The sequence below is a fragment of the Equus asinus genome, chromosome 20 (genome assembly GCF_041296235.1).
Source record: "Equus asinus isolate D_3611 breed Donkey chromosome 20, EquAss-T2T_v2, whole genome shotgun sequence".
In the NCBI taxonomy this organism is placed as follows: domain Eukaryota; kingdom Metazoa; phylum Chordata; class Mammalia; order Perissodactyla; family Equidae; genus Equus; species Equus asinus.
The window spans coordinates 94,573,187-94,585,685 of NC_091809.1; the positions used below are offsets into that span (position 1 = coordinate 94,573,187).

A 12,499-nucleotide genomic window follows, 5' to 3' on the forward strand; every position below is an offset into this window, starting at 1 on the left:
ATGTTACCACAAGAAAAAAAGAAAGAAAGTAATAATAAAATAAATAAATAAAAGATTTTCCTCATGGTATCCTTTCTGCTTGAAACACTCTTCCCACATTCTGCCTATTCAAATCCTACCCATCTTTCAAGGCCACCTCAAATTCCATCTTCTTTCCTTCCTTCCTTCAACAAGGATTAATAATAAAATCCTTAAAACAAGAAGAGATCTTGTGCTTGTTATCTTTGGGGGAAACAAGAAAGAGAGGGAGAGAAGAGTTTGAGAGTTTATGTCCTTCTTGAAGTGAGAAAACCTCAAGGGATAGAGCATATAGTCAGTTTCCAAAGCAGAGTCACATGAGCATTGATCTATCACATTACACCTCATCTTACTTCCACGCCGGTCCTGGGAGACAGATAGGACCACCCCCATTGTCCTGCACCATTGATGGATTACTGTACCCGTGTCATAGAGCTATTCTGAAGATTCAATGAGTTTCACCATTACTGACACAAGTAAACATTTAATACTTGTCAGTTACTTAATAAGTAAGGATCAATCAAAGAGATTAAGTAAGTTGGCCACACAGCCCGGGGATATCACACACTTAAGGGTAATTCCTAAGCTAATTTCTGGCCTTGGGAATTCCCAGACCAAGTGGGTAATGTCAAACACAAAACCTACCTGAGATATAGACCCGTGGTTGCCAGTTCTCCAGGGAGACTCTGCCACTCCTCTCCTAGCCCGACTCCATCACCACTGCCACGACCATATACACTTTCTATATCCAGAGGCCAGACTGTCATTGCATTGAGGGGTTTTTTTCTTTAGTCCCCCTGTTACTTAGAGTGTGGTCTTTTAAGGGTTGCTGCATGAGCCCCAATCTTCTAACTCTGTTTTTGCACGAACATTACAACTCAAGTCCCTGAAGTAATGGGAAACAACATTCTGTGTACCCTCCTCTAGCTGGGGAGTCTAGCATAGGCTTAAATTCCTGTTATTCAGATTATTAGAGCTCTCAGCTACGTGTTTACAAGGACATTTACTATGTTGTTCTTGTTTTTTAATCCAGCATATCTAGGAGGATTTCCTGGTTATTCTAATTTGCCAGAACTAACATCATGGACTTTTACTGACAATCCATTTAGGTTTGTTAACCTTTACAATCCCAGTTCTTATCTAAGGGAGCATTTTATGTAGTTTAAAATTCCTGAAAATAAGCTCATGTTTTAGAGATAAATGTTTATTGAAGACTTATAGGGAACTATAGCACGGATTATAAAACAAGTGCCCAGACAAATGTGATGACAAATTATAACCCTAAAATGTTTTACTAATGACATGTATCCTAATATTTCAGAAACAAACCTTACTTTAATAAACGACAGGGAAAGTACAATTTTAAAATTCACCTGCAAAGACTTATCCTATTGATTGTCTCTGTTAAGGGCTGAATTGCGTCCTCCCAAAATTCATATGTTGTACTCCTAACCCCTAGTACCTCAGAACGTGGCTGTATTCTGAGATAGGATCTTAAGAGAGGTGATTAAGTTAAAATGAGGTCATTAGGGTGCGTCTTAACCCAACATGACTGGTATCCTCATAAGAAGGGGAAATTAGGACACAAAAACACACAGACATTGCACAATCATGCCATCTGAAATAAAATCTTTGTACTCACTCCAAAACTGGATCTACAGTTTAAAAACATCTAATTTAATGAGTATCTGCTACAGTTAGGGAACAACAAAACGCTGCCTGTAACGACTTGTGTTTAATTTCACCTATATGCCAGTGGCTGTCAGCCTTATTTCTCCGGCTCAGAAACTGTCTTCTGTCAAAAGAAGTCTCAGAGACAAAAGCATTTAGAAAAACAGTTTCCTTAGAAAAACACTTGCAAAAGTTTACAAGTGAGTTCAGACGTTAGAAGACTGTTTCATCAAACATCCCCTCCCCCAAGGTTATAAGGTTTATAGTTAGTTGGTTCATGATGGGAAAAGAGCAATTTTCTCCTGTAATTGCCATATTCCCCCAAATTACTGCTTATTTTCAGACTTAGAAACGTCAGCGATTAAATTGTTTTTGCTACGGAGTCAGTAACGTGGAAAATGCTGAAGGTTTCATTCACTTTGGAGACTACAGATAGTGCGACACCGTCCTTTTTCAGTTGAACTCAGAGTGCAAAGTGTTTTGTTTTTCCTGACTGTAGAATGTGTACACTTACTCACATTGCAAGCAGGGCAAGGTGCCGCTTCTGCTTTACCCGGATAACTCTGGGCAGGTTCTGGCTACTCCTTGTGTCTTCAGCCTCAACTTGTGCTACTCTCCCCCTGCTTTTTTATATTCCAGCCACACGGCCTTCTTTCAGGTTCACAAAGCTCTTCCCCAGCATGCTGTCCCCTCTGTCTAGTACACACTCTGCTATAGCATTTACCTAGCCAAATTTTACTCATCTTCCAAGTTGCAACTTAAATGTCACTTCCTCCAAATCCCAGTCTAAACTGAGTTCTCCTATTATTTAATCACAGTGTTCTGCATTATCAGTTAGGATGCCTTTCGCCGCCAGTAACGGAAAGACTAATTCACGAGTACTGCTCGGGTCTTTAAGGCCAGGGAGGCTCTGGGCATGGAGAGTAACGCTCACCACTATGTGTACTTTTGTTTAATGCTCACTCTCTAAACCTTAAATATATCAAACAGCATTTCCTAGAAATATTGTGCTGGGCTGTCCAATACAGTATCCACTAACGACGTGTGACTATTGAGCACTTGAAATATGGCTAATGCAAGTGAGGAATTGAATTTTTTTCCTTCTTCTTCTTTTTTGAGGAAGATTAGCCCTGAGCTAACATCTGCTGCCAATCCTCCTCTTTTTTGCTGAGGAAGACTGGCCCCGAGCTAACATCTGTGCCCATCTTCCTCTACTTTATATGTAGGATGCCTCCCACAGCATGACTTGAGAAGTGGTGCCATGTCCGCACCCAGGATCCGAACCGGCAAACCCCGGGCCACTGAAGCAGAAGGTGTGAACTTGACCACTGCACCACTGGCGGGCCCCAAGTGAGGAACTGAGTTTTAAATTTTATTTTAATTAATTTAAAATGTAAAACTGATAATTAATTCAGTTATTGGAAAACTCCTGTGTGTCTGGAAAAACTCAAGTACATGGATCTTTTTCAACTGTAAATTTTATGAATCTAAATACAGATCTAGTATTTCCACTTAAAATTAAGCAACTAAGTATGTAAGTGTAAAGTACATACTGGATTTCCAAGACTTAGCATGAAAAATATGGTTACATGTTGAAATATTTTGGATATATTTGGCAAAATAAAATATATTACTAAAATTAATTTCATCTACTTCTTTTTACTTTTTTAATATGGCTACTGCAAAATTTTAATTTACCTATGTGGCTAGCATTATGTTTGTATTGAACAGAACAGCTCCAAACATTGAAACAGCTAGGCCACTAATCAAAACATAACTTTAACAAAGTTTCCACTTAAGAGTTTTGAGGAAGGTAGGAGGAAAGGCAACATCAAATACTTATACAAATATCTTTTAAAGATAAGTATGTAACAATGCTGAGGCTGGATTAGGAGGCTACTGCAGTCACCCAGGCAGGAAAGGATGATAATTGGTTTGGGCTGGAATGGAGGTGATGGAGATGAAAGGAAGGGATACACCTGAGAGACACTTAGAGGTAAAACTGGCACTGTTTACAAATTTATTTAATCAGATCCTTCTCTGATTTAATCAAAACATTGATTACAGACTAATTTAATCATATTCTATAATTTAACGAAAACAGTAATTAAAACGTATTTAATCAAATTCTATAACTTAATCAAAACATTGATTACAGGCTTAATCAGATTCTTCAACAATTTTATTAAAATCACAAATCTAGCACATTCTCATATGCTTCAAAGAAAAAAAAACACAAAATACACGAACTCTCACAATGATTACAGAATTCATGGTAACATTTATATTTAACTGATCACAAAGGTAGCACAGGTAGGACCCGGACATAACAGCTGCTAAACGAGGAACCATTGACGGACGGGGTTGAAGAACGAAAGACTAGATTATCGGGACAATCTTGATAAGAAGAACGACCAGTCGGGGCTCGGGGGCGCAGTCGGAGCCCAGGGCGGCCGGCATTGGCCAGCGGTCCCGCGTCATCCGTGGCCAGCCCCGAGCCCGCGCCCCATTCGCCGCCGGGTCCAGCCCGGGGCGGGGCGGCTCCGCCTCCGGCGCGTTTGCTCAAGCCCGCGCCGCCGCGGGGCTCAGGTTCAGAAGCGGCAGACCCACTGAGGGGAAGACGTGCCGACGAAAGCCTCAGAGCCGTCCTTCCAAAGTCAGGGACACACTACGGTCGCGGCGGAGCTCGCGGGCCCGCTGGCGGGGAGTGCTTCCGGGGCAGGGGGCGGGGCTGCCGGAAGTGGTCGGACGCCGACGGCTGCTCGTTGTTTAAGCGGCTGACGGGAAGGAGAAGCCCGAGCTCCGGCGGCGCCGCGGGGCGGCAGTCACCGCCAGACCCGAACGGCCGCCAGCCTCTGGACGAGCCAGAAGCCAGGAGGACCGGCTGCGGAGCGGCGGGGCGAGACGCCCGCTCGTCCTCCGATCTCACCATGTCGCGGGGCTCCATCGAGATTCCCCTCCGGGACACTGACGAGGTGAGTGTCGGGGATGGGGGAGGGCGGGGGCCGTGAACTTGGACGGTCGCCTCCTCCCGCTTTTCCCCGACTTCGTCTCCGAAGCGAGAGCACCCTCTCCCGAGGAGTCCGGGTCGCAGTCCCCGGCCGAAGCTCTGATCCCCCGGTTCCCCAGCCCCTGCGCCCTCCGGGCTGGGGGCGCCGCGTCCCCGCAGCCTCGGGGCCACTCGAGAAGGACTTCTTGAAAGTTCTCCTCCGGCCTGTTCTATTTGACAGTCCTCGGCTCTTTCCCGTTTCACGGGCGCGGGGTGTGAGTGCTCGATAACCGTAAAGCTCCCGGCAGATCGCGGCGGTGGGCGCTGATGTCGCCGTGGTCTCTCTGCTGCTCGAACAAGTCTCTTTCCCTGGAAATGTGTAGGATGCCGCCCTTTCTCCGCTAGAGACTCGAGTCTGTCATGCACAGTGTCCGCCACACAAGGCTCCGTCAGCAGCGTAGAGACCCCACCATCTGGCCGCCGCTGTGGGCTGGTGGCACTAACGCCCTCTCCTTCCCCGGCGGCCCCTTCACGGTGGCCGGTGGCCTGTCCGAGTAAAGCTCTCGGCATTGTCGTTGTCTTACTGGGTGTTCTCATACTCTTGTTTTTGTTTGGTTGTTGGATTGAGATACAATTTGAGATATAATTCACTTGCCGTAAGTTCCAGTGGTTTCTAGTAATATTCACAACGTTGTGTAACCATCACCACTCTCTAATTCCAGAATATTTTCCTACTATTATTTTTGTGTCCACGTTCAGGAGTGTCTGTGACACACAGATGCTGCCTCCGTGGTAAATGTGTGCAGTGGCGTTCAACTTTGCGTTGCCGCTGGGATGGTGCTTCTGAAGTCGTCAGACCCAGCACCAGAGTCTCAGGGGTGCTTGTCTGCTCTTTACCTGCATCGTTATGTTAAGCAGGGTTTTGTTTTGTTATTTTTGAGTAAGCAAAGCTTTTGTAGCTTTTTATAATTCTAGTGATTTGAGGACAACTGGCAGGATTTGTGTGCTTCTCTATGCTTTTACTTTAATAATACCATATAACCTATTTGTCACTTGCTCCTTAAACATTTCTTAACATATACTTGCTTAGCCCTATTGAAAGTGAATACAAACCCTACGTATATCTGTATTGATGTAAATTCAAGAAAAGCAGCAGTCAAAGAAGAAATGCGAATTTAAACAAGAAATGAGTTAAAACCTACATTTTATGTTTTAGGTCATTGAACTTGACTTTGATCAGTTACCGGAGGGAGACGAAGTTATCAGTATTCTGAAACAGGAGCACACACAACTGCACATATGGATTGCTTTGGCGGTCAGTATTCATATAGCAAATACTTTTTATTTGTTGACTGGAAAAACTATGTGGTTTCTTTTTTCAGATACAGTACTAGCCAGCTTGGGTGCATGATAGATAAATCAGTTTTACCATGTGTATGGAAGTTAATTGTATCACCATTTATGGAACAAAAAGGTCAGTTTCCTAAAGAATGTGCTACTCCATTAGTAAATTAGTATATGTTGATAAAGGCAAAATTCATTTAAGTTAACTAGTACTCTATTCTGAGTATTTGATTATTTAGTGATTACCCCATGAGGTCTGGCTTATGGTTTATCGATAAGCTGAGGAAAAATAAGGTGACACAATGTAAACATTGCTACTTAACATTGTTTCCCATAACAATAAAACAGTTCCGGTAAAATACTCTAGAAAGTGACTAGATTCCAGGCTAACTCACAGAAGCCCTTCTGGATGAAGTTTATCTCGAGCTCAAGTTTTTTTGTCTTGTTTGGCTCCTTTCATTAACATAAACACTACTAGAGATTCTCAGGAAAATCACTTCAGAGAGCCTAAAATACTAATACCCTCCACCATCCCCAGGAGCAGCTGTAATGATGTTTCCTTTTTATGGGAACATTGCAGTAAGTGGTTGCAGTAATATATAGTAAATACTGTGATCATTATTTCTAAGCAAGTGTGCCACAGGTCGTTACTTTCATGTAACGAAAGATAAGAGGCCCCTAATACTGACTTGAAGGATCAGAGAAGCAGGTCTGGAATTGGGCTAGTATCTAGTGCTCAAGCCCAACTCTGTTTCTTAGATATGGATTTACAGAGAAATGTTTTTAGGGACAAGCAATGCCTTCCTGACTTTTGAAGCGATAAGTTTTCCTACTCTATGGAAAACAAGCCATTAATGCTTGTCACACATTTTTTCAAACCAGAAGCGTACTTAGTTTTGTTTTTTTTTTTTAAGTACAAATGCCTCCTTTAATAGCCCTTACATGAAAACTGGAGTATTGGAGGATTAGCATGGCACCTATGGTAAAACTGGTGAAACATGTGACCTGTAGGTTGTTACAGAAGAAAGAGTGTAGACTTTGGGATTAGAGAGACCTTTGTTCAAATTCCAACTTGGGTGCTCAGTAGCTATGTGACCTTACACAAATGATCTACCTTCTGGGCCTGTTTTCTTGTCTAAAATATAGGGGTGTTAGTGTTTACTTCAAGAGTGGTTATACAGATTAGAGATGATGTATGTGAAGTTCCTGGCATAATATGTGGCCCATAGTAGATGGTTAATAAATGATAGATGTTTCTTCGATTATTAATAAATAATCTGAAACTGATGTCCAGGGAAGTTATTCAATAAGCCCAAAGTCATAGATAGTTTTGATAGATCTAGAACCAGAACCCAAGTTTTCTGTTCAGAATTCTTTATACCGCTCATTATTGCTTTCTCTCTCTTGGGCTCTGATTGAGTTTGAAATCAACTATTGTCTAGGTAAGAAGTAAGTTGGAAGCATTTGTGGTGATTATAATTTTTTTAACAACTTTATTAGATATAGCTCATCTATAATAAACTGTACATATTTGATGTGTAGCATTTGAGAAGTTTTAGCATATGTATTTGCCTGTGAAATCATCACCACAGAATATATCCATCACGCCAAAAACTTTCCTCCAAACTCTCCCCGGCCCTCCACAGAGCCCAGGCAACCCCTGATGTGTGTTTTTTTTTTTTCCTTTTTCTCCCCAAAGCCCCCCAGTACATAGTTGTATGTTCTTCATTGTGGGTTCTTCTAGTTGTGGCATGTGGGACACTGCCTCAGCGTGGTTTGATGAGCAGTGCCATGTCCGCACCCAGGATTCGAACCAACGAAACGCTGGGCCGCCTGCAGCAGAGCGCGCGAACTTAACCACTTAGCCACGGGGCCGGCTCCCCCCCCCCCATCTGTTTTTTGTTGCTAAAGATTAGTTTGCATTTTCTAGAATTTTATGTAAATGGAATCATAACAGTACGTATGTTTTCTTTTTGGTTGGGCTTCTTTCACTCAGCGTAGTTATTTTGAGATTATCCATGTGGGAGCATGTATCAGTGGTTTGTTCATTTTTCCTGCTGAGTGGTAGCCATTGTGCAGATGTACCACAGCTGGTTTCTGCATTCACCTGTTGACCAACAATTGAGTTGTTTCCAGTTTTTAGCTATTACAAGGAAAGCTGCTATAAACATTCATGTACAACTTTTTGTATGGGCATAGGCTTTGGTAATTCTAATTGGATTCTTTACCTTATAGCTGGAATACTACAAGCAAGGAAAAACAGAAGAGTTTGTAAAGTTGTTGGAAGCAGCACGGATAGATGGCAACTTGGACTATAGAGACCATGAAAAAGACCAGATGACTTGCTTGGATACATTGGCGGCCTATTATGTACAACAGGCTCGGAAGGAAAAGAATAAGGACAATAAGAAAGATCTTATTACACAGGCAACCCTGCTCTATACAATGGCCGATAAAATTATTATGTATGATCAGGTAAAATAAGTCAGACTTCTTTGTATTTATGAAAGGGGAAAATACCACATGAAAGCAAATTGTATGTGATAGGCAACAGATCTTTTTGTTTTTTAAAGAATTTTTCTTAAAATAACATGGTTGATATAAATGGTCAAAAAGAAAGCTTTCCTTGTTAAAATTGGAATTTTTCTGGTCCCTGTACTGTTGAAGTAATAGGGGCAAATTTAGCATATAAAACTTATCTCACATTTTGTGTCAGTAATTCCAACATCTCAAGGTGAATTTCAAGCATATTTTAAGGAGTTTGAACTTTTCTTTTTGTTATTGTTCCTGGCACAGAAGACTTGCATTTCAGAATAATTTCTCAGTTTGTGATTAAGAATTGCACGTTGGTGGTTTAAACATGTTGTAGTTGAGAGAGGAGTTTATGCAATGCTCCCCCACCTTCTATATGGTGTTCATTTTAGTGTTACACATTCATGTTAAATTGTGCATAGCCCTTGGTAAGGTCAAGTCTAAGAGGATGCATTACTTTTTTAGAACCATTTGTTGGGAAGAGCCTGCTTCTGCCTACTTGAAGGTGACAAAATGGATCAGGCTGATGCACAGTTTCATTTTGTACTCAACCAGTCTCCAAATAATATTCCAGCCCTTCTTGGTAAGTCATATTCAGCAACCATCTTAGGAATCTATATTGTTCAGCATGTGCTGGAATGTATCTCTTGGTAATAGAGCCTTAGTAACTGAGCTGGACAGCAAAGTGAAAGAGCTTTACCTTATTCAAAATGAAACTATCTGCAATAGATAATTGCTTCTGTTGAAATTACAGAAATAAAGTATATACCAGTTAAGAAAAATTTGTTACCCACTTCTAAAGAGTCAATAAACAATCTCTATTTGGACAACTTTAAGCTATTTTAGTTATTATTTTATAACATGTAACATAAAGACAGGCCCGTTCTGTTTATAGGCATAAATTAATATTCCCTTATGGAAAACAAGTTTTAATATGCAGTCATTTTCACTATTTTCAAGTATTTCCCACTCAGAGCTGTATTTGATTTAGGTGAGTTAGTGTAAAGCATATGAAACTTGTGTTCTTGAATCAGTGCGTGTTTATTTTTAAAAATTACAGGTAAAGCTTGCATTTCCTTCAACAAGAAGGATTACAGAGGAGCACTTGCTTACTATAAGAAGGCATTGCGTACTAACCCAGGATGTCCAGGTAAGAGAAAAAATTTATTTTAAATCTAAGCAGTGTATAATCCAACTTAAAATATTGAGGATTTGGCAGTTGCTTATGAAGTTAGTTGTGAAAAGATACTATAGGATTGTTGAAATGACAGAATTGAGATTTCTAAAAAAATATTGTGTTTGATTGAAAAGCTGAATAGTAGGTCATATTATAATCTTTTTACCCTGTACTACTTTTCTTTCCAAAAGCTCGCTTATTTAGCAAATTTCGCTGAGTACCGACAATGTGCCAGGTACGGTTCTAGACCCAGGAAATGCAGCAGTGAACCAAAGAAACGAAAGTCTCTGCCCTCATGGAATTCATTTTCCAGTGGGGTAGATAAAATAGATGAGTAACATATATACTATGTAAGATATTGTTAGGGGCTCAGGAGAAAAATAAAACAGAAAAGGGGTGTGTGAAGCATTGGAAGAGGGTTGCTTAGAAAGGTTGACCAGGGAGATGCATCGCTGAAACATTTGAGCAAAGACCTAAAAAAACTAAGAGGCATGCAGATATGTGGGAGAAGATTATTCCCAGAGAGAGGGAGTAGGAGGTACCAAGGTCCTGAGGAAAGCCTGGGAAGTTTGACGAAGAGCGAGGAAGCCAGTGTGTCCTGAATGGGAAAAGAGAGAGGACAAGGATGAAAAGTAGTAAGAACTAGGGTCAGAGATATAACTAGGGACCAGTCACGTTGGGCATCATAGGTTTTTATAAGGACTTCAGCTTTTACTCTGACGAATTATTATAGGAAGCCATTGGAGGGCTTTGGGCAGAGGAGTAAGTAAAATGATCTGACTTATATTTAGAAGGATCATTCGAGCTTCCGAGTTGACTAGACTGGGGCATGGGAGGCAAGGATAGAAGTTGGGGGACCGAGTAGAAGGCTGTTGCGGTGATGCGGGTCAGAGAGGATTATGGCTTGCACTCGGCTGGTTATAGTGGAGGTGCAAGTCGTCAGATTCTGAATACCTTTTGAAGGAAGAACTGATGGAGTAGATGTGATGTGTGAGATGAAGGAGGAGTCAAAGGTAACTCCTTTGTATAAGCAATTGGAAGAGTGGAGTTACATTTTACTACATTTGGAAAATGTTTTAGGAGGTACTAGTTTTAGACGTGAAAAGTTTGAAATGCCTTATAGACATACAAGTGTACAGGTCAGGAAGGCTGGAGTTCAGGAAAGAGGACTGGGCCCGAGAAATTAATGTGAAAGTCATCAACATATAGATGGTATATAAAGCCATGAAACTGTCTGAGGTCATCAGGGAGTGAGTATAGATAGAAAAGAGGTCCAAGGAGGGAGGCCTAGGGCACTCTGACATTTAGAAGCCAGGGAAATGAGGAGGAATCAGCAAAGGAGCCTGAGAAGGAGCAGCCAGAGATGTAGAAGGAAAAGAGAAGAAATGCAGTGTCCTTGAAGCCAAATGTAAAATTTTCCAGAAGGAGAGGGTGTCGGTGTCAAATTCTGTTGTTCAGCCAGGTAAAATAGGGACTGAGAATTGGATTTAGCAGCATATAAATCAGTAGTGAGCTTGATAAAAGCAGTTTTACTGGGATGGTGGGGGTGAGATCCTTGTTGGAGTGGATTCAGGAGAAAATGGAAGGAAAGGAACTAGAGACAGCAAGTGTAAATAGATCTCTCAAGGAGTTTTGCTATCAAGGGAAGAATAAGAATAGCTAACAACTGGGAAGGGAAATGCAATCAAGAGAGGACTTTCTTTTGAGATGGGAGAATGTTTGTGGGTGAGAATGATCTAGTAGAGAGAGGAAGTTGGATGATGCGGGAAAAATAGGCTAGCATTGGCTGGAGCAGTGTCCTTAAATAGATGAGAAGAGGTCGGATCCAGTGACCAGTGGAGAGGTTGGCCTTAGATAGGAACTTGGTAGTGTTTTGGCATGGCCTTGAAATTGGGAGCACATGTAAACAAAGCTCTGACGGGAATGACAGTGTGTGCGTGTAGTCAGTCACAACATTTAAGGCCTTAATGAAGGGCTGACCCCGTGGCTGAGTGGTTAAGTTTGCATGCTCCGCCTCGGCGGCCCAGGGTTTCCCTGGTTCAGATCCTGGGCACGGACATGGCACCACTCATAAGGCCATGTGGAGGTGGCATCCCACATGCCACAACTAAAAGGACCCACAACTAAAAAATATACAACTATATACTGGGGGGATTGGGGGAGAAAAAGCCGAAAAAAAAGAAGATTGGCAACTGTTGTTAGCTCAGGTGCCAATCTTTAAAAAAAAAGGCCTTAATGAAACTTTTTGTTCTGTTTAAAAATTGCTCTTCAAAAATTAAATATTGAAGGTACAGTGTAGCCAGGAGTGTTAGAAGACATTCCTGAGAAATACCGGTGTTATAGGTGCTCTGTTCTTCGATGAGAAGGGTATCCTGCTGAGGGGGTGTGGGTTGGGGGATGGGGGGAGGATGGTATGATCCAACCTCCAGTGAAACCAAGTTTGTCATATACTAAAGATTTTATAGCGTAGTTACCCTGAGGTTAATTTTGGGATTTTGCAACTCATAAATAGAGAATATTTAAGCCTTTTTTTTTTTTTTTTAGCAAATTTGAACCATAAAAATTGATGGATTGAATGAGTTGATTTTATTTTTTTAGCCGAAGTTCGTTTAGGAATGGGCCATTGCTTTGTGAAACTTAACAAACTGGAGAAAGCTCGTCTGGCTTTCAGCAGAGCCCTGGAACTCAATTCCAAATGTGTGGGAGCATTGGTGGGACTGGCTGTTCTAGAACTCAACAATAAAGAGGTATGTGAGTGAAAAAATTAT

General features: G+C 41.6%; 1 protein-coding gene across 1 annotated transcript in view; it reads left to right on the forward strand.

Annotated features, from left to right (window-relative positions):
- The first annotated feature begins 4,156 nt into the window (after window positions 1-4,156).
- The window catches only part of CTR9 (CTR9 homolog, Paf1/RNA polymerase II complex component), a 28,888-nt gene continuing 20,545 nt past the window's right edge, over window positions 4,157-12,499 (forward strand). The window contains exons 1-6 of the mRNA XM_014844179.3: window positions 4,157-4,664; window positions 5,895-5,993; window positions 8,258-8,497; window positions 9,020-9,137; window positions 9,615-9,704; window positions 12,330-12,478. Of these exons, the coding sequence (XP_014699665.1) occupies window positions 4,620-4,664; window positions 5,895-5,993; window positions 8,258-8,497; window positions 9,020-9,137; window positions 9,615-9,704; window positions 12,330-12,478 (741 nt within the window). The 5' untranslated portion in view covers window positions 4,157-4,619. The remainder of the gene's footprint in view (window positions 4,665-5,894; window positions 5,994-8,257; window positions 8,498-9,019; window positions 9,138-9,614; window positions 9,705-12,329; window positions 12,479-12,499) is intronic.